At 41.1% G+C, this 23,022-nt stretch overlaps 1 protein-coding gene across 1 annotated transcript; it reads left to right on the forward strand.

Moving 5' to 3' along the window:
* Positions 1–3,607: 3,607 nt before the first annotated feature.
* Positions 3,608–9,739, forward strand: cebpg (CCAAT enhancer binding protein gamma). Its single transcript, XM_074667051.1, has 2 exons — positions 3,608–3,770; positions 6,497–9,739. Exon 2 carries the CDS (start codon positions 6,579–6,581, stop codon positions 7,068–7,070), a length of 492 nt encoding a protein of 163 aa, XP_074523152.1. The 5' UTR covers positions 3,608–3,770; positions 6,497–6,578; the 3' UTR covers positions 7,071–9,739.
* The last annotated feature ends 13,283 nt before the right edge of the window (positions 9,740–23,022 follow it).

The following is a 23,022-nucleotide window of genomic DNA, read 5'->3' on the forward strand; positions in this document are numbered from 1 at the left end:
TTATAAGAGGCTGGTCTTAAGTTACATTCAGCTATTCAGGCTGTGCTGTAACAGGCTGGATGTGGATGTCTCTGAATTTAAATGTGGAATTATTTTCTTTGGTTTGTTTTTAACCTTTACTCCTGACTCTGAACATCAGTCTTTATGAGTCCATGTCACAGTTTCATTTAATTTTTTATTTCATTTAAGGAGCAAGTTCCTGAGCTTCTTAAAGAAAATACTTCTATCAGTTTGAATTTGTAAGAAAAAAAATCCTTTAAAATGCATCTGTTACTTCAACTACTAACTAAAAGGAACATCAGTTTCAATGGGCTCTCCATGCTAAAATAAAAAAAGAAACATGATTTCACCCTTTATTCATTTCTGGGCTCCTTACCAATCCTGAAGCGTCCCCATGGAGGAATTTCTAAAAGCTCTGTTTTTCTCTGTACAACATAAAGCTTAATAGAAATGAGTTTTCTGTTCAGATCTAATATAAAATGGAGAAAAAGTTTTTTGTAATTTTTTTTTTTTTTTTTTTTTTTTAACACCTCATGGGACGGTGTTTTAATTAAACAATTAAAACAGGAAGTGGTAATTTATGTTATGATTTCATATGATGTATAAAAAACGAGTGTGTTGTATTAATCTATCACCCTTAGTACAGACTGGACTGTCAGCACTGAAATGGTTTGACTTGGCACTCAGTGGGTGGATGACTCAGACCGGGCGTGTTGACCTTTGACTTCTCTGACGGAGCACACAGCAGTCTGTTCATAATAAATCCCGCCTTTGTTGACTTTTTATATGTACCTCACTTTGTCCTCTTACACAATACAACTCCTATTTTAATGAAGTTGAATTATAACTATTATGATTTCATTCACGTATTGTTTAGTGCGCGTATATAAGTTTTATCCCTGTCAGCCTTTGAGCGATACAGAGCAGTTAAAGCTCCTGTCATCGTGTGCTGACTCACAGGTTCAGTATTTGAATGAGTGGTGTTGAATATTTGACAAACGTGTAGGTATTTGATCTCCTCACCGCTCTGAGTCATCCCACCACTCATTGTGGTGGCAGGTTAACAAGGAACAGGTAACGTCTTGGAGCCAACAATGCAAAGTGCAACCAGTGTGTATGGCATTTCAGCAGCACCTGTATATGGTTGTCCTCCGCCCAAGGTTTAAAGAGAGTGTGTTCTGCTTCCCGTCTTGTAAACATGAATAAAAAGTACCAATGCTGGATGTACAGACTGAGCATGTGCAAATTTTCAAACCCTTATATGTATAAATATATATATATATATATATATATATATATATATATATATATATATATATATATATATATATATAAATCCCAAAATCTTTCTGTAAAGTGATCAAAACACTTGGTTCTAAAAATAGCAGTAAAAATAGAAACAGTCTCCAACAGACTTGCTGAAATGACGAGGTCATCACATAAGGATTTCCCCCAACAGGTCTCCAGGAAGCTGGCAAATCAGATGGAAGGGGCTTGTGGAGCGGGGAGCCTTAAAGAAACAGCAGCTAAAATGAAGTGTTTAAGACATAAGCTGAAATAAAAGTTTTCTCAAACACCAGAGATAAAAAAATATGGATTTTCTTTAGCTAGGGCATGAATAAAGACTGAAATAAGCACAGATGTAAATGTTCTTGTTCTTTGAGCTGTTTGATAAATATCATCTATGTTGTTCGGTACCTTTAGTACCAGGAGAAAAGCTCATTGTGGTTAAATATTGGGATTTCAAGAGCCCTGACCAAGATAGGTAGCAGTACAGTTCACAGTCTTTGACAAAGAGCAGCTGTAAATATGTCATATAGAATAAATGCCAATGAGGAATTCAATGACATGACAAGACCAAATGGAACGGGAACTGTTTTTCCAAATCCACCAAAATTAAGTGTCTGCCTCCAAATAGTTTAACGTCAACTTAAAAACACCCTGTGAGATGCATTTATTTTGCTTTGGCTGTCCTTGTATGCTTCTTCATGTAGAATGGGTACATACAAGTGCCTTTTTACCATCTCAGCTCTAAACTTTGGCACTGACAGTTGGAAAAGATACTGAGCTCCTGCAGTCTGATGATGGTGAGATGGTATTAGGGAAGCTAACAAAACACAGAGTGAAAATGAGGATACACCAGTGATTCAGTCAGTAGCATTAAAATATGAAATTTCCTTCTCACCATACATCGAAAATATTTGGAATCAGGCTGTCTCCTTCTCTTGCTTAGGATATCATGCTGACAGAATCAAGTTTTTTTTTAATACAGATAGGATCCTGGTAGTAGTATGATTTAGCATCCTCTTTCAGAGCAGTGAGACAGTGGGGTGTCAATGTTTTACACATTAATAACTCAGTTTATGCTTCATGCTGAGACTCCAGCGTGTGAAAACATCTCTGCAGTCTACTCTGCTTCTAACGGAGAACATATCCCTGATGATTTCAGACTGATATCAGTACATTTTCTGAGCAAGTGCTCAAAAATCACACATCCAGCATAGTCTGTCTTACATAAGTAAAGACAAAGCCTTTAAAAATTAACGAAAGATGCGCTTTCTTCTCCCTAAACTAAGCCCCATCTCTGCTCTACACGTGAGCTTCTGTTTTTGTAAATCACAAATCCTCATATTAAACTTTAAAAAGAATCCAAGTCTGCTCTACATCACCCCAACAAGTGGATTTAACATGTGAGTGCAGTTTAGAAGCACCTGATCATGTCTGTTGAAGTCTGCTCTCCATAAATGAAAGTGATGCTGTTTCTCCTGTGAGCATGTTCTGACACGGTTTGATCCAAGGTGAAAACAAAATACCCTTAGATGGAAAAAAAAAAAAAGCTGTTGCGTAATAACAGGAAAACACAACAAGAACCTGACACCTGTGCTGCTTTCTCTGGAAAGAGAGTGCCAAGGAGAATCTTTGAAAGCTGCTACAAGACAAGTGTCACGTCCACCTGGAATCCAAGGTAAACATTTTGCTTCATTTATTGCTGTCGAAAAGTTTGAGCTCTTTATTATCATGTTATAAATCAGCCAGTAGAGCAGACAGGCTGTGCTGTTTGTGTTATCTAAGGTAGTGGGTTTCTTTGACACATGAGAAGGACAAATGGTAGTAAACAAACATGATCATCATCTGTTTCCATCACTTTAAGACATGTTTACTTCATAAGTGAGCGAAATCTTTAAGGGAATCTTTTAAATTTTATGAGATTAAAATGAACATGAAGGTTTTGTAACTGTCCTAGTTGTTTGTTGTATGATGCAACAGCTTATTTGTACATGTTACAGCATATCATGTATTACAATTAGAGTAAATTAAGGAGGATTTCCTATATAGTAAAGCATGCTCTTATTTACATACTAATAATAGAAAAATAAATAATAGTTTTATGGTAATCAAATATCGTCATTCCGGGATGAAGTCATGCCTGTATGAACTCATTTGACCAACCTCATATTACATAAACAAAATCAACAGAAAACAGCTTCGTCTCATTGGCTCAATGAGGCGTCAATCACTGAAAGCATTGCATCACTCTGCGCCACACTCACCTGTGATTGGACAGACGCTTACTTCACTTCCGCCCTCTCGCTCCTGATTGGCCGATCCCTGACATTGCCGTACATGGTAAAAGAGATTTCGCAATCCTCTCCTCTCCATGTTCCAAACAAAAACACTCAGAGCTCACACAGACGGGATTTAACTTCAACTTTTTGCGGTTACTTTTTCAAACTTTGATGTATGGTTCACTACTACGCCGTACCGTAAAGGTAAGCTGTGTTTTAAAGCCTCTGTAGTGATAAGATTAGGCGTTTTAAGCGCGGTTAGGGAGGTGTTAGCATTAGAAGCTAACTGGCTGGCTAGCTGCCCGGCTAAAAAACAAGCAGAGTCCGGGTTTGAAACAAAATGAGAAAACATGTCTTGGTCATCAGATTGCGGGCAAAATAGAAAAATACCAGCTCGTGTGTCGAAGTAGAATAAGGTTGTGTTGTTGAGTTTTAGCTGTAGACTGCTTCGAGTGAACAAAAAGTTGGTCAAAGTGCTCCTAAATCCGAATTTAACCGTCAAAGAGGGACACATACGGACCTGTCAGTCACATCGGGACGTTTGTCGTGTTATTATTTTGTCAAACTTCATTTAAGTGTTTTTAAAACTCAGATTTATGCTTAGCCCCGCATGACTCCGGAGTTCCCCTCTTTCGGCACAAAGAGAGGCGGTGATGATGCAACAGCAGGCAACAGCCGGAGCTCTGCTGGTTTTCACCCGGAGCGCTTTTCCCTGCGCACAGCTGACTGGCTGCATGGCAACGCGTGGACCAATCAGAGCAGCGCTGCTAATTGGCCGTGCAGAATAGTAATCCGACCAATTAACGTGTCAGGAGCCCGCTGCGTTACACGGATACCAGGGCGGAGGAGGAGAGTGTTTATGAGAAGCAGCAGCAGCAGCAGCGGAGGAGGTGAAGCCTCCGGAGTGATGGATTTAGGTCAGCGGAGAATCTGCAGGATGACTGCAGATGTTTTAAATGTGAGATGTTTGTTCCTGAACGTGTGTGGGAACTACAAGCACGAGTAATTGCACTATTGATCAATATTCTCATCTCCTTAAGATTTGGTCCCAGGATTAACCATAGATAGTAAAAAAAAAAAAAAAGAAAGAAAGAAAGAAAGGTTGTCCTGCAGGTGTAATTCCACATCCTACCTGACCCAGGCCTGTGTCTGAAACTCATCTCTGGTTGTGGATGATGTAACAGGATGTCATGATAAATGCAGCCTTTTCTGTCACTGTATGCGGGCTTGACAGAGGTCATTTTATCATCAATGCTACTGTGTTAATCCTTTTCACTACCTTGGCTTTAAGGCCTGTGCCCACTTATGGCTTTTCTTTGCACTACAGACAAGTATCTGCATTTGAAACTCTCAAGTGAAAGTAGATCCACTCTTGGAATACCGCAGCTGGTTTTACTTTGTTTCATAACCAAAAAATGAAACTTCTCGTATCAGCTTTATCAACAGCAATATCAGAGAGGAAGATTAAGACAATCAACTCTAAAAGGGGCTTTTCATGATTTAAAACTTTTAAAACATCCTCTCACTGGCGTTTCAGAAGTTTAAGATAAAATTGGACTGATTTGTAATTGCTGCAGGCTTATTTTGATATGTCACATGTTGAACAGGACAGACATAACCTTAGATAATATTTAATGGAGGGAGTGGCTTCTTATTAAAGATGGGAATGTATAGTAATTCCTGTATTCAATTACTCTAAATAGCCAATGAATGAATATTCGAGTACACGCAGATTTATGGTATTATTATTTCAACTCTACAGACTTCCCCGACCATAATCAAAGACTTCACACACATCTTTTCCACTCTTGTAGATGTTGTTCTCTGCAACAGTAGGTTGTACTCCAGCTCGATAAATACCATCAGCTCTCTGAAGCCGTCACTATTGACAAACTAAATGGGATCTTACGTACAATTAGTTTTTTTTATTAGCAGGCTAATCTTCTCCGCTCCACTTACCCTAACAACGCCATGTGTGGTTAAGCATTGAACTAGTTTTGTTATGGTGTACAAGTTTTTCAAATTGAAATTCTTAATTTTAGTCTTTGTTTATAAACTAGATTGTAAAAAAGGTTACCACTTTTCTCCAGCAGAGGGTGAAATGTTTCCTTGTGACTCATGTGATGTGCATTTTACGGGAAAATATGGCTCCCGATACAGTTTGCAGACATTATCATCATCATTTAACTTTTTCACATGGTCTGGGCTTAAAAAAGCAAACTAAAAATCGAAAAATGGTTAATGTCATATAACCTCAATTTAAATTGAATTGGCACCCCAAAAATCGTAATAGAATTGAATTGCAAGAATAGCATGTCATCCCAGGCCTATTTGTCAACATCACTTTGCTTTACTGACATTTCGCAGGTGTACCAGACGGTTCTGTATGTGTTTTGCTTTTGCTTTCAGTGTAATAATATGTTCCTAGAAAGTTGCCGTAGCTGCCATAAAACAGTAGTTTTCTGATTAAATCTTGCTCGGTGTGCTGAAGCCATGGCCAGAGAAGTCATACATTTGTATCTTGTTTATATTTCCCAGGGGAAGGGTTTATATTGAATTTAAGACCAAAAGCTGGGTCACACATATCCGACTATATGTGTTTGAGTTATGTTGCCAAAAGCAGCACTAGTGAAAAAACAAATGTTACTCAAAAATGAGGTCAACAGCAAGAACTCGTACCCATCCCTACTTCTTATATCTCTGTTTTCAGCAAATCTTTTGACAATGTTGTGATTTCAAACTCTTTTTGACATGTTGTAAAAGCTTGAAGCTGTCAAGCTCTAAATCAACCACCAGTTCACCCATAACATTGGAGTGAGAAACATCCTTTGGTGAACTTTTGGTTTGGACTAATCAAACAGAAAAACTTAATATATTAAATAAAGTTCAAGCTGAATGTCTCAGTGTTTGATTTTGTCTTCCTCCTCCAGAAGTGAAGAATCCAGACCCTGAACCCGATTCATCTGCACACCTGAGGAGACTCAGAGATCAGTACTTGCAGGCAACATCCAAATGAGCCGGCCGTCGCAGGCGAAATCAAACACAACTGACCACAACGGCGTGAGCGTCATCCAGAGCCAGGCCCACGCCACTTCCACCTCCTCGTCCCTGCCGCCAGCCAGACTACAGCAAGTCCCTCAACTCGTCCCAGCAAACCCTTCAGCAGGAGGCGGGAAAGCCCTTCCACCCAGCAAGATGAAGAAGCCCAGCGCTGACAAGGACAGCGAGGAGTACCGCCAGAGGCGTGAGCGCAACAACCTGGCGGTGAAGAAGAGCCGCATGCGCAGCAAGCAGAAAGCGATGGACACACAGCAGCGCGTCAACGAGCTGAAGGAGGAGAACGAGCGGCTGGAGGCCAAGATCAAACTGCTGAGCAAAGAGCTGAGCGTGCTCAAAGACCTCTTCCTGGAGCACGCCCACAACCTCGCTGACAACGTCCAGCCGCCAACAGGTGCTGATGGCACCAGCCCCGCCCCCAACAATGCCTCCACCAACGGGCAGTGAGAGACGGGGCGACGTGGACGTTTGTATTTAAGAATCCAGCTGCAGCTTTTCTAAAAACTCCTGTCACATTGAAACACGGAGTCACTTCTTCTTCCTCACAGCTTCTTTCATTTATTAACTCCTCATAGCTTCCACCCCTCAGCCCTCAGAGTTCCCACAATCCTCCTGGGTAACCTGTTGTCATTTAGGGTAATCACATGATTCCATTAATAGAGTTTTGTATGATTTTTACAGAATGTTTTGATTCAGTTTAAGTCTTTTTATGCAGTTTGTATCTCTGACTTTTAAACTGAGTCTGGTCAGATTCAGTCGAGCAGAACAGACAGACAATCGGGCAAGTTGATGATCCTGATCGGAGGACTGTGAGGAGATCCAAAGATGTCGTCCATCATTCAGGATTTACTCTGAGAGACTTCTCCAGCAGGTGTCCGTAGGAACCAGAACACTCCTCCTGTTTCCGCTTCCTGTTGGCTCTTTTTAAAGTCGGACACTCTGGATATTCACCTCACAGGCTGCAAAGCTGCAGCTGCAGGATACGGATGTAAATGAATGAAATTCCCTTTTTTTAGGATGTGTATTTTCTTCTGTTGTGCTCAAAAGTTTTTAAAGTGTCTAGTTGAGAAAAGAGGGTTTTTTGTAAGCTCACTACATGTTAAGGACACGTCTGTTTTTCAGAGTTTCAGCCTTCCTGAACACGGCACAGCCTGTTTGAGATTTGTAGATCATCCAGAAACATTTTACAATCAATGAGAAGGAAAATCTCAGAAACACAGAACTGTCCTTAACACAGCTGATTGTTTTTGAATTGAGCAATGTTTGTGTCTGAGTCAGTTTGTCAAGGTGGAATTTTATTTCCCCTCTGGGTCGAATTTAAAGCTGAGGTTTCTGCACAGACAGCATGCACTGAGAGTGCTCCTGCAGCATGTACCAGCTCCGGGTTCTTGATACTCTGAAGCGGTTAAAAACCAATGCTTTGTTCCCTAAAAGGTGATTGATGTGTTTGAAAAAGGCCCAAATTTCAGTGTTTGTTTTCAAGCTACAATAAGAATGATGTGAAACAGAAAAAGCTTCCTCTTTTGATCCCTGATTAAGTATTTGATGAAAATGTTATGCTAAATCATCAGACATAAGCTTCAGAAAAGACTCCAGGAAACAACCCACCGATTCCTGTTTTTTAGCAAAACGATTGACGGCATCAGATCAGGTTGGAGAGAAGGTAGACTGACAGAAACCAGCAAAGACCCAAGTTTAAAAAAGAGGATGAATTCAGCATGAATGACTCCACCAAATCCCTCAGACAGGTGTAGGTGTTTGACACACAAGGTGTGTGAGTCAGACCCCGACCACAGACGCTCACATCGAGCTGCAACTCGACTCAAATCCACCTTAAACCCGGGACAGGGCTGTGAAGTGGTCTATAATGAGTTCGGAGCAGATCTGGACAGGCGCCCTCGCCCCTCGAACACGCCTCAAAGAGGGGCGTGGCCTCCTTCCGTGTTGTTTTCACAATTAAGTGAGCTTTGTGCGGGGCGTGGAGTGTTTGTGTGGAGCTTCACCTCCCTGCAGGAATGTCGTCTGTCTGAGTCCTGCTGCGCCGCTGTGCTCTGCACATCCACAACGCCCCCAACAGCTTTCAATCACGGTCTTAAAATGTTCCTGCAGCTTTAACGTCTCTGTCCTGAGGTTTTCAAGTGAATTATTTTATCCAGAGATCATGTACACTGAGCTGATGAATACAAAACATTGAGGAATACAACTCTTGTCTTTCGTCGTCCATGTTCCGACTGCCAGGTTGAATTTGAGTGTACTACATTACCCAAAAGCCTCAGCTTCTTGAGGCAGAGTCACTGCACAATTAATTTCCTCCAAGTTGGCAAAAGTTAATATTTTGTTTCCCGCAGAGCTGAACAAGACACTGGACATGAACAGTGACAAACATTTACAGCTTTAACAACTTGCAGAGTGAACAAACATGATGTAATATTCCCGCAACTGACCTGTTTTTACCTTAAAGGTACAGTTTTTGTACAATGCGACCTTCCTGCCTCTGTGTACCAAATCTTTCTTGGACACCCCTGATTGGTTTTTGGACTTTTAGGGAAAAGGCTTGTTGTTTTGTTGTCAATAACAGACTGGCAGTCAGAACATGAAGTATGTCCTCAAACTCAAATGATTTTGTGCCAGAAAAGAAACATTTTGACTCCAAAATCAACTTTTAAAGTCTTTATTCAGCAGAGTCCCGTCCAATAATTATCATCTGAGTGAGTCCATCAGTTTTCTTAAACCTGATATAAAACAGAAAGTTGTTCAGCTTCTTGGGAATGATCCCGGCCCGCTGTTTGCTTCTTTTTCACTCTCGTGTTGATTTCTACCATAAAGCAGCATGTTTATAGAGAAGTCTTTGCATGATGGAGGGGGGAGGGGAGGGCACGGCGTATGAGTGTGTGTGTGTGTGTGTGTGTGTGTGTCTGCTAAATGTTCAAAGTGCACTCAGAGAAAAAGAAAAGTTGTGTTAGTGAGTGAATCAGGAAACAGGTTGTGGTCGTGTTGGGATGTGTGTCGTGTTCTGCTTCAGTCTGAATGTTGCTGGGCAGCATTTCTCTGTCGTCACTCTGTCGGCTTTTTTATATCAGAGGAATCTGGGCTAACGTGCATTCTAAATTAAAGTGAATTATCAACGTTCAAGTCTGTGTTTCTGGTCTCATTGATACATCAGATGTGTTTTCTGTTCTTGTGTTGGACTCAGCTTCTTCCCACTTAAACCCTCTCTTATGTAAGAGTTCAAAGGTCAAAGTAAAGAGTGATTGAAGTTATTACCAAACTAAGTTAACCAGGTTAAATCCAAACGGACTTCAGCATCAGGGTGTATTTATACGCATTTTTATTCTACAAAGGCATAAAATGACAAGACATGAGAAAATAAGTTTACCAGAGTATTCCCTTTAAGAGCAAAAACCCTGATTGAAGAAAAAAAAAAGGATCACATTATTTAGTAAGAAAACAGTTTTGTAATAAAGTTGATATGGAAGAGCTTTTAGGCTAAATTGTTTGGGGAAAGGCTAGCTTTAGTTTTTTAAGAATAGAAAAAATATTTTGACTGTTAAATCAAAGTTCTGACTTGTTTTTCTTTCTACAATTCTAACTTTATGCTCAGAGTTCAGGGAAGAGTTGACCTATGGATAAGCCCCACCCCCCTCCACTCACTTCAACAAACAATGAACGTTCAGTGACAGGCGCTATGGCAGGTGTCATGGCAGGAGATATTTACAGGATGCTATTGATGATTTTTGGAGACAGAAAGATCATAGATCATCTAGAAGTCACTAAAAGGCTCTAAAATCCACATTGGAGGGATATATGAATCATTTCACTGTTGATAAAAAGTCTGAGTTACAAGTCAAAATTTACAGGACCCCGTGCAAATTTGATAGACAGCATCTGGTTAGCACCAGCACCACAGTCATGGTCATGACAAAAATACAACGTCCTTTTTACAATCTTTACCAAGAGTGGGTCTCTGTTAGTTTGGTGCAACAATATTTACAGTGAATCATTCAATATGACTTTTGCCAACCTTTGTTATCTCAGCTTTTACAGATAAGCTAATGAAGCTAATGTTAGCTTAACTAGAGCCCTCCCTGACATAAACTAACAATGATGTACGATCACCAAAGAACAAAAACTAGAACAAATGGGGCCAATGAACTCCCAATAAACAAAGAGAGAACAACCAACTAGGAGCTAACATGAGGCTAACTGTAGCTAACGTTAAAGAAAATCCCGAACCGTCCGCACACTACTACAGTGGTGGTTACAGTGTTAAAGATACCAATATGTTGCCTCAAATAAGATGTCAGCTTGCCTTAGAACAGATGGAGACATCCTCGTTCATGTTATGGCCTAAGACAGGGTAAAAAATACACCCTCTCAGGATACCTTGTGTCAGAGTTCCATGTACCCCATATACACAGTTTCACCATTTTTAAACTAAAAATCTCAGGAAAAACTTCATAAAATCAAACAAAAACTGACTTTCTGCAATACATTTTAATGGACGTCCAGTATATGGGAATGATTGTATACACCGTCTTTGGCTCATAGGGTTTCAGGGCGGGACTTAGGCATAGGTCAGTTAGTCTTTATTTTGATTTCAATCCCAGAACTTTAAAAATATATTTGAATAAAGACTGTCTTTAATCTCATTATTATTTCTTTAATCTCAGAGAGCAGACCTTAATCTCATTATTCTGGCTCAAATCATTGAATATATAGTTTTCTCTTTAAATTCAGAGTCCTTACAATGAGCTCAGAGTTCAGTGGAAAAGTAGTCGGCAGTTGAACCCTAATCTCTGAATTCTGATTTAAATCTCAGAATTTGAGAAGAAAAAAGAAAACAGAAATGAACTTTAATCTCAAAATTCAGAGATCTCTGCTGCTGAGCTCTGACTCCAACCTGAGAATTAAGTCAGAATTAAAACAGGAAAAAATAAAACTGTATATCTCTTCTCTTTATCAGCCTAACCTCTAAAATATCTATTTCTGAGGTGAAAGGTTACAAAGGGTCTCAGGTTTCAGACTGTAGCTGACGGGTTCCAGGCTTCCAACTGTCACAGGGTTTAGTATGACGTAGTCTCCCCTGTATGACTGGTTCAGGTCTTTCTCTGTCTCCTGCAGGTCATTGCTCTCAGGTCAGCCCAGGGGTCAAAGGTCACAGACTTACTCAGCTTGTTTTATCTCTGAGGCCGGACTTGAATATTTCTGAGCCACTGAAGAAGTTTATGGGCTGAACTCATCGAAGATACAAAACCTTAGAGCGGGTTCAAGATTAAAGAAAGACTTTAGTGTATTCAGTTTATGACGTGTGTGTGTGTGTGTGTGTGTGTGTGTGTGTGTGTGTGTGTGTGTGTGTGTGTGTGTGTGTGTGTGTGTGTGTGTGTGTGTGTGTGTGTGTGTGTGTGTGTGTCACAGATAAGAGCCTGTGATGACTGAAATCAAACAGAATAAGCTGAGCTTGCAGCTCCAGCGGCCTTGGGGATCCAGCGACACACTGACACGACGAAGGTGAATGATTGACGCTGTGACATCATCACCTGAGCTCAGTTAACTCACCTGGAAAGTGGACAGGTTTTTTTTTCCTGATGGTCAAAGGTGAGACAGTCTGCACAGAGCCATGAAAGTTTACTGGCCAGCAGGCAAACGTCTCTGTCTAACATGAAACCAGTCCCTCCTCCTCCTACGCCTCCTCCTCCTCCACCTCCTCCATTGTTGCCATAATTACAGCGCTGCGTCAGCGTCTAAAAATAAACCTGAACCTGGACTTAATTCAGAGCGGCTCTCAGGTGAGATCACCTGGATTAGGCCTAATCTGAAAATAGGTGAGCCGAGATGAATCTTTGTGTTTCTGTCTGAAGGCGAGGCTCAGACACGTCACAGGTTTCAGGTCTGTCACTCACAGAAACACAAAGTCTCTGAATCTGTTTATGATGTTTAAAATCTGATTTCAAATATTCAGCCCACATTTATCACAATGTTGCTATAAATGGAGTTTTCTGTGTAAGTTTAAGGCAGATATTTTTATTTGTGTGGATATGATCACACTACAATATGATATGGGCAAAAAAAAGTGTCATCTTTCGGTCTTAATGTGTTTATTTACATTATTTATTTACTCTTTTATTGACTTTTATTAATCGCTTTTGTGTTTATTTTTAGTTGTGAACTGATTTGTTCTCAATATATTCTTGTTTCTTTATTGTTTGATTTGTGCACTTGTAGTTCTTTAAGAATTAAATTTTTCTTTTTCATTTCATTTTTATTTTATTTATTTATTTTGACCAATGACTCATTCATTTTACATTTATCATTCCAGTTATTGACCTATTAAAGAATTTTTTTTTTTACTTTTCTGTATTTATTGACCTTTTTATTCCTGTTTATTATTTTTTCCTACTTCTTGACCCAATTTCTATCACATTGACTGAGTCTGTAATTTTTTTTAAAATTTTTATAGATGTATTCTTTTCACATTTATTGACTCATTTCTTTCTTATTCATGCTTGTTCTTTTCTTATTTTCCGACTTCTTTTTTCTTGTTTGCTGAATGATTTATTTGATCATATAGTTTCCTTTTTTCCTTTTTTTTATTATGATATATTTTCTCTTAAATTTTTATTAATTTCAGTGAAAAGTCAGTATTTTTAGTATTTTATTATATTAACAATTTGTTTTATATGTTGTCATTCCTGGATTTAGTATTTTAGCAATAGACAGTAGACTAAATTTGATGTGCAATACTTTACTCTGTGTTTCCTCATTATGTCTTTGTTTACATTGTTTACTGCTTGACATGCCTTTCAATGACACTTTAGGATAAATAAAGTTTTTTAAATATGAATTTTGAATGTAACAACAACCTGAAATGTAGCGAGATGTTAAACCCCAAACGTAGTAACTTGTTGCCCAAAATATAACAACTTTTAACATTTTGGGTTTTATTTAATTTTTTTTATTACATTTCAGGCTCAGTGCTTTTGTTGACAGTTCTTACATTTCAGGTCGTTACAGTTTGGGCTCTAACACACCCGACCACGTGGCCCCTCACGGCTCCAAACCACCACCAGCGAGGGATGTTGAATCAGAGGAAAGCTGATCTGATAGAAGAATAATCTGAGTTCAGCTCCCAGATTATTTAATCAGAAACAAACCTCAGCACCGCCGCTGCTTCCTCCTTGCTGATTGGTTCCTGATGGAGCTTTCTTGGCTCTTACAGTAATAACCCCTCCTCCCCTCGTTCACTCCATCCCCCTGGTACCTGGGGGAGAGGAGGTCAGCCTGAGGGCGTGTGAGGCTGTTGCTGTCCAATAGAGTGAGTTGTTGGACTCAATGATCTCTGGATGTAAACTGATATTAATGTTCTGCAAACTCGAGCATCACTGAGTTATCAGGAACATTACTCAGCTCAGCTCAGTGTGTGAGTGTGTGTGAGTGTGAGCAGGACGTGCTTAAATTCAGCAAGAGTTTTAAAGACAAACTTTCAGACACTTGAGATTTGTTCTCTTTGAGTCTGCAGAGAATGGGAGGACACGTGGCAGCTGGGCTGGTTTGTTATGATCCCCAAAGGTCCAGGGGTCCTATTGATATCAAGTTCAGCTCCTGGTTTACACTGCAGAAAACTGAAAACTTATCAAGTGTTTTTGCTTTACTCTAAGTGTAAATTGCCTCGTTGTACTTGATATGAGCCACACTCACCTGGCCAGTTCACAAAACTGTCTTGTTTGAAGTTGTTTAAAGACAAAAATGAGGTCTGAATCACTTGTAACAAGTTAAAAAAAATCTGCCAATGGAACATGAAAAGTTTACTTGAAAATTTGCTTGAAACTAGAATAATGTCATAATACAAGTAACTTTTGTCTTTTTCCACTGGCAGATTTTTTTTCTACTTGTCTTAAGACATTGTGACCTCTTTTTAGTCTTTTCATAACTTGAAATAAGACATTTTTCTGGACTGGTTAGGTGAATGTGGCTCATATCAAGTATAACAAGACAATTTTTACTCAAAATAAGACAAAAACACTTGATAAGATTTCAGTTTTTTACAGTGTATACACACCTAAACCACAGGGTGACTCCCCTGGGATCCCCTTTTCAGATCTTCACTAGGGCTATGTCCACATATAGCTGGATATTTTTAAAAATGAGTATCCCCTATCGTTTGTTTTTAAAAATACTTTCGTTCACACGCAGCGGGTAAATCTGCCAGTGAGTGCGGCTTGAAGCATGCTAAACCCATATTTGCCAGTGCTTTCCAGACAGAAAACCCGTGCCAGCCAATCAGAATGAGCCCCCCTCATTCAGCTGTGACGTTTAAGAACCGAAAACTTTGTTTACCGGTGTCCACATGATGCCATGCAACCAGAGTTTTCCAAAATCTTCACTTTGGCCATCGTTTTTAGTGACGAAATGCTGGGGGTGACAGGCACAAACATAAAAAAATATGTCCAGTTTCCCAAATACCCAGCTACGTGTGGATATGGCCTGTACTTGCTAAAATGATGACACCATCACTTACACCAAGGTCTGCCCATAGCTCCACCCCCGGACAGGCTTCCAGAGGGCTGGCCAATCAGAGGAAAGGGGGTTTATGGAACGAGGAGCCTTAAAGAGACAGCAACTAAGTATTTTAGACAGACTGAAACAAGAGTTTTCTAAAACACCAGGGAGAAAATAAGAGACTTTCTTGTGCTGTAAATCAGGTAAAGACACTACAGGGGCACCATAAAGACTTGTGTCTGAAATTGTGTCTGAGCACACCTATCAGCTGCTCTAAAATTTTTACGAGGTTGTTTTCTCTTTATTTGCATTTTGTCTGCAGCACAATTTCTAAAAAAAAATTTAAGGAAATAATTTTTTAAAAAGATAAAACATTTCTAATAAAGCTTTTTTTATCCTGCAGAGCCATCGTTTGATGGAAACACCGCTGATAAATGTAAGACACTGATGTTTGGCTGCAGATTATTCTGGTTAAAGGATCCTATGTGTGTGTGTGTTTGTGTGTGTTTCTGTCTAAATAAGTGTTGATCTGCATGTTTGTGTGTGTGTGCACTCGCCTTCTCTCTCTTCCCACGATGCCTTGCTCTCTCGTCCTCTCCAGATGGGGAGACATGAAATCTTTGAAACTTCAAACATAAAAATGAGCGATGGCCTCATCGTCCAGCGCCAAGATACGTTTGTTTAAAACGCACCTCCTCCGAGAATCTGGCAGCGCGCTTCACACAGAAACATCTGGAAAACATGTTCTCCATTTGTTTCCTTTTTTCCTCTTCTTCTTCTGCACTTTAAGAGCGACTGACAGCATACAAAAAAAACAGACATGAATCTACTAACACAGATCTTTAATAAAGAGGAACTGAACTCTGAAACATCAGGAATGAAAAGTGATTATCTCTGTGACAAGAGGACTCAAGGAACACTCATCGTGCTAAATGAAAACTATTGTTTGCAGAATGAGCTCGTAGCAATGACTTTTTCTGGTCTAATGTTTTTAAAAAGTTGAATCTCCACCCCTGAAGAAACTTTTTATTTGGTTTGAAAGAAATTTTCTGGTCAGGTTGTATCTTTAGTGAGAAAAATCTTTTTGTTTCCTCGCCTCACTCATCGATCTGGGCTGTGGTCTGAAAAACTGAAGGAGGAACAAGGAGGTTGAGTGCAAGCAACAGCACCTCATATCTGTGACCATACTTAAGTTTCAGTTTCTCTTCTCTGGGTGTGCTCCTGTAACTCACTCCGCCCCTCCCTCTTCTTTCCTGCTCTACTGTGAGTGTTACCAGTTTGACCAGTACAGTGTGAGTTTAAATGAGCCTCACTGGATAAACGCCCTCACTTTTAGACAGTTACGGGGTTTTTGACACACTTTAGTTGTGTACCTAGGTTTTCACCCAGTCCCTAGATGAAACAGGGCGGCAGGTTTTTAATATTTCCATCAGAATATCAGACAGAGGGGACTCAGTCTGAACGCAGGACCTCACACTCTGTTTGTTTGTATCTCACTGGATCTTGTGTGATTAAATTTGACTCCACAGAAAACAGTGAGAGGATCCAGTGGAATCATTAAAAGTCTGTAACACTCAGTTATTTGTGTAAGAGTCAGTCAGCAGCTACAGTAGAAACACAGGCCTCACTGGGTTCACTGGGAGGAAACCAGTATGAACTAACAGAGAGGATTTATCAGATCCAGATGGATCCAATCAGTCAGACCTCCAGAGACTGACGAGCCGTCAGAGAAACATCTTCTGTTTCCACTCCTCCGTCCTGTTAGAGAGAGGAACAGGAAACCTCCTTCTCTTCTGATTCTTCTTCTTCACTTTCTCTTCCTCTTCTCCGTCATCATGTTTTTCTTTTTCTCCTGCTTTTTTCATTCCTCTGTGAAATCTCTTTTCCTTTGCTTCATTGCTTCACTCGCCTTTTTTTACTTTTCCCTCCTCCCGTTTCTCTGTTTTCATTTTTTTTTACTTTATGAACTTTTTTTTTACACCGTCTAAGGGGGTTTAAATGTTTTCTTTCCAATCTCAAAGGTGAAGAGGACCTATTGCATCCAGGACTATCATCAATCTCAAATATAGCTATACGGTGACGCGCAAACACTTTTTTAAGGACAAGGGCAAAAAGACAGGGGGAAAAGGCACATACAGTGCGCATGTTGTTACCCAAAACAGCAGGCTATTGTATTTTAACCAGCAAAGGGGGCAAATCTGTGTCTTTCCCATCCAAGTGGGCAGTTATGCATTCACTTTGGCAACCAAGAGAGCACTTTAGGGCCTGTTTTGGATTCATAGAGGGCACTTTTGCACAGATTTTAGTTTCGAAGGGGGCACCTTTTTGGCCTGTTTTACCTTCAAAAAGTGCAGTTTTGCACATGTTGTAGCTCCATAAAAGACACCTTATGGCCCGTTTTGGTTTCAAAAAAGGCATTTTGCACAGATTGTAGCTCCAAAGGGGGCACTTTTGGGCCCTTTTTGGCTTCAGAAAGGGCACTTTTGCACAGGTTGAAGTTCTATAGAGGGCACCTTTTGGCCCATTCTGGGTTTAGAAAAAGCATTTTGCACAGGTTTTGGCTACAAAGGGGGCACTTTTGCACAGGTTTCAATCTCCAAAGAGAGCACTTTTTGGCCATTTTAGGCATTAGAAAGGGCTTTTTGCACAGGTTTTGATTTCAAAAAAGGCATTTTGCACAGGTTTTAGCCCCAAAGAGGGCACTTTGGGCCTGTCTTTGGCTTCAAAAAAGGGCACTTTTGCACAGGTTGTAGTTCTAAAGAGGGCACATTTTAGCCTGTTTTGGCTTCAGAAAGGGCATTTTGCACAGGTTTTGGTTTCAAAAAAGGCATTTTGCACAGGTTTTTATTTCCAAAGAGATCACTTTTTGGTCTGTTTTGGCTTCAAAGAGGGCACTTTTGCACATGTTTTAGTTTTAAAGCGGGCACTTTAGGTCTTGTTTTGGCTCCAAAGAGAGCCCTTTAGAGTGTGTTTTTGAATGATTTGGCCACGAGGAAGGGCAACCACCACCTATGCTACCCCGCCTTGCACACCACTGCAGTCATACCATCATATTGTTTTGATTTATAAAATCTTCATCCTTGAAATTCATCTACTTGCATCTTGCAGTGGTCTTGCGCCTCTTGATAAAAATTTGGAAGGAATAAAAATCTACTACATGATGCATGATGCTGCAGGTTTACTGCACATTTAGGTAAAGTGCAAATGAAGCAAACTGCATGTTTTGTTTTTGGAGAAATAGGACAGGCTTTGGCACTGACACTTAGCACACAAGCATGCACGCATAAGTGCCCAATCATGCAAGCGTGGCCAGACATTTATATTAGGAGAGCCTTGTCAATGCAGCTGCAGGTGAACAGAGAAACACATAAAGAGAAGGAAAAGGGAGGGCAGTTGATGTTTAGGATTAAAGTTAAACAAACATGATGTTCCTGTTAAAACTCTGAGGAACAGAGAGGTTTTATAGATTATCCTGAGGGGAACGTGAACGTCTGAAACACATGCTGTCACGATCAGTCCAACAGCTGTTCAGATACAAGACATAGCTAACTGATAGCATCCTAAAGTTCTGCTCATGATCACAGTTTGGTTTTTATCTGCTTTCTGAAGCTTTGTCTTTTGCACACCGTCTGCTGGAGAGGTTTGCTCGGTCATCAGTCTGTAGTTTAGGTAGAAACCATCCTGAGAGATGATCTGAATGTTTATACAGGAGTCAGATTTACCCTGTGAAGGCTCAGATGATGATGGAGAGTTATGAAGGTGGCAAAAGTTGCAGATCAGAGCTGATGGTGAGCAATGCTTCAGCGTGTTCAGCCAGCCCGTGTTGGTCGAGCACACAGAAACCTCTCGAGGACCTGTGGAGGTGTTTTTAGAGGAAGAAGAGGTCGGAGGTGAAGCTGTTTACAAAACCTATCGATCAAGAAGCCACAGCGCTCAGAGAGCTGTCAGAGCTCCAGATATCTGTGAGCAATCAGGAGAGGAGTGATTGACAGGTTCAGGCCTCGCTGTCAGGAGGAATTAGACGCTGGGAGCCCGGCGGAGCAGGAAGAACGCCTTCTGTGTTTCTGATTCATGGCGGAGGTTGATAACGTCACTGGGAGCTTGGCAGGGCTGCTCTACACACCGCTGATTTATTCCAGGTTTCACAACTCGTAAACAAGATAAACGCTCGACGCGGGGCTGATCTGACTGTCAATGAGCTAGAATGATGGGAATGTTCTCTCGTGCTGAGCGAGATACTGGAGACATGTGCAGATCCCCTCACCTCTCTGACCTGAGCTGGAACCCAGGATGGAGGTACTGCTGCAGGGTGTCGGTCCGCTGGACGCCCACCAAGTCCTCAGTGAGAGTCAGAATCCACAAAACCCCCTCATAGAGACTAAGACTCCGCTTAAACCCCCTCAAAGTGACTCAAAGTCCACTTAAACTCTCTAAGTGAGACTCAGAGTCCACTTAGACCCTCACAAAGAGACTCTGAGCCTACTTAAACCATGTTTATGTGACTTTGCTGCTAAAATTTTCTCTGAAAGGAAGGAAAAGATCAGAGGTTCATATCCACCGAGAACTCTTTGTTCAACAAATGTTCGTTGAATACAGTGTCACATCTGCACCAACAAAGTGCATCGTTTATCTCACAAGTTTAACGACGTCTGCTAAAACTACAGTGTTTTAACTGCTAATTCACCATGTAAAGCCGAGCTGCTCCACAGAGCAGAGTCCCTGTATCCAGCACTCAGTCAAGTTAGCCAGAGCTAGTAGGGAGCTGTATTTGTACTTGGCTCTTGGTAGGTGTATCCCTCGGTGGCGGTTGTGTGACTAACTGACTTCACAGAGGAGGAGCTGCTTTATCAGATTACTCCAATAAAAAGAAAGGATCCTTGTGTCGTCATGAAGGTCGAAATCTCGAAGCCAAATGGCAATGACCTTTTTTCAGAGGCATCAAATCTCGCTCTAGGATATCAGAAAAAATACAATATCTCATTTTTTGAAAATTCAGGGGGTGTAAGGTCTTGTTTTCAACTTTATTATTTTATATGTAAGTATTAATCACGAATCAGCATATGTCCCCTTTAAAATACGTTGTCATGGTAACAGATGTTGTTAGTCCACCTTAAGCAGAGCCTTTCACTTCCTTATAGATTCCTTCCAGTTATTATTATATAAGCTCTTAAACCTCTGCAGGAGAGAGGTCCTGATGTTCTGCAGCCTTAAACCAAGTGTTTCAGCATCTTCTGCTCTCCTCTCTCTGTGTTTTCTGTCCATCAGAGTCCACCAGAGTCCTGCAGGATGGTGGCTCTGAACCAGAGGCCTCTGCTGTTTCTCATCTCTGTTCCTCAGAGGAGGAAACATGACCTGGAAACTCTCCCTGAGAGCTGGACAACAACAGAGACTGTAAATCCCTCAGCACGCTCCGTGTGTTCTTCGGAGCGTGTGTGTGTGTGTGTGTGTGTGTGTGTGTGTGTGTGTGTGTGTGTGTGTGTGTGTGTGTGTGTGTGTGTGTGTGTGTGTTTGTGTGTGTGTTTGTGTGTATTGAAGCATCAGGTTTTACACCCTTGAGTCCAATATTGAGTGCTTCACATTTTCTTTGTGGTGTTTAATATCCTCTGAAGCAGACCTCATCGTCACACGGAGCGCCATGGCTCCAAATCAGATCAGCGTGTGTTTTCTTTTGAAAGGACGCGCTCTCTCCTTCCCTCTCTGGGATTCCCTCCGCTCGCAGCCGAGTCTCACTGTAAATCTAATTTATTAAATTCATACCGCCACTCTAAATGAATCCAGCTCTGCTTCCTTCCTCCTCGGTCCTCTGGGGCTCAGATTAGCTAATCTGAGATAAATTGGCCAGTAAGTGGCGAGTGTTTGACTTTCGGTGGATGAAATGATTATTTAACCTTCAGAGAGCCACGTGTCGCTGCAGCGCTCACAGAGATGACTCTCTGAACTCTGTGAGCTCCAAAACAGACTCAGCTGAACCTATTTTTAATCCTCACCTCATGGTTAAGGCAGGAAAATGTAGAGATGTGTAGGGGTGTGTGCTCTGTCTTTCTGTTGTGAAGTGATGGTAGCTTTAACACAACCCTGGGTTCTTGTTCTTAGTCTAGGGCTCCCAGGCGCCACTGTGGCTGCCAGTTAAAGGGGCTGTGAGGAGTTTGAAAGTGATCTTGAAAAAGTCTCTCTTCTTGATATATGCCTGATCGTAATCCACAGTTTAAAATAAGATTATTAGCACCAATATTGCTGGTTACAGGTTATTTTAAATTGCTACCACTTAGCTTCCAGTCCAGGTCAACCGGATTCACTAGGTCCCTGTGACAACACCACCCCGGCTGACGAAGTTTAGTAGAGAGAAGAGAGATCTGTGTTTTTCTCTGCTGAAAACTATTTCTGTGATTAATTTTGAAGTGATGGTGACACTGGAGCCTAACTGTCAGACAGAAAAAGGACAGAAGAGCAGAAGAAAGATAAACAGGAGAGTGATACAGCCTGAGCCAAAGGCTAGCATAGGGGCTGAACTGTTTGTGCTAATGTTGATTCCAACCCACAGTCACCAGTTACTCTGCAGTGGTTTGTTCAAACTTGAGAGTCTATCAATAAAATGAAGAGTGAGGTTACATTAGCTCTGATTGGTAGATGACTGGCAGGACATAACCAGGATTCACTAACGTTACACATTTTAGACTTGTCTTTAAGGAACCAGGCTGCCAACTGAGCTAAATATAGACAGCTACTAAACTACTTGTTGTCAAGTTGCCCTACAGATTCTTGTTATCACGTCTCAAACTGTAGTGCTACGTAACTGTACTGATAAATACCTTACCTCAGTGAGTTGTATCCAGTAAAACATTTTCTTGACCAAAGAAAATTTGTTTCAGTCTGATCTCCATCTAATTCTAAATAGTCACACGCCTCACTAAAAGTAATTTACGACAGTGTGCAGAGACTCCGGGCCAGAAGGTGGCGAGGGAGTGCAATTAATACTGATCCTCCTCATAGCATCTTAAAGGTGGAGGAGACAGACCATATCTGTGCCGTCTTCTCCCGGCACAGCATGGCGTCGATCTCTTGGCTAGCTCACCTGCTCACTTCCGGCATAATATGCTCCGCCATAAGACCAAAGTTTATCATTTCTAACATGTAGCACGCAACAATAACTAAACTTAACCATTACAAAGACGGGACGGCCAAACAGTCTCTCATTGGGCACACACTGTGGCACTTCTCGCAAACATTTCTCCTCCTTGCACCTGCCAGCCTCTGCTCATCAAGCTCATCAAGCCATAACTCATCAACACCTTCATGGACGAGAAGCTCCAGTGATGCAGAGAGAGGTGTACAGAGAAAGGGGGAGGCGCCCTCTCCTTCATGGTCCAATGGTTGAAAAACGTAAACCAAAGAGCCCAGAAAACTATGCAGAGCGTAGTGCCCTCTTCAGTGGCAAGAACACGCTCTTTGTGCCTTTTTTTATCTTTAAGAAAGATGCAGGATAAGTATGATCCTTTATTTGTCAAATTTCAACATAAAAATGTTGATTAACACAAACTTATTCATACAAAAGACGAACACAAAGAAGCAACCCTGGTAAATTTTGCTTGGAAGATTTTTGTGCATGCAGTGTGCAGCAGAGAATGTGCATGCACAAATATCTGTGTGCTACTCACAGAATAATTAATCAGAGCAAACACAGGCTGAGGTAAAGCCTTAGCTGCTCTGCATGTTAAACATTAACCATTCAGAAATCCACGCACTGACCTGGATACGCACACACACACACACACACACACACACACACACACACACACACACACACACACACACACACACACACACACACACACACACACACACACACAATATCAGGAGGACAGAGCAGGACGTACTGCTGCTCTGTGTTTCCTGTGCGCCGTGT

This window comes from Halichoeres trimaculatus, unplaced genomic scaffold (genome assembly GCF_033239565.1).
Source record: "Halichoeres trimaculatus isolate MK-OKI-2021-1 unplaced genomic scaffold, fHalTri1.1 fHalTri1_scaffold_3, whole genome shotgun sequence".
Classification (NCBI taxonomy): domain Eukaryota; kingdom Metazoa; phylum Chordata; class Actinopteri; order Labriformes; family Labridae; genus Halichoeres; species Halichoeres trimaculatus.

Bases quoted from the DNA above. Each gene is read 5' to 3' on its own strand.
- cebpg (XM_074667051.1), top strand. From the start codon at position 6,579: ATGAGCCGGCCGTCGCAGGCGAAATCAAACACAACTGACCACAACGGC.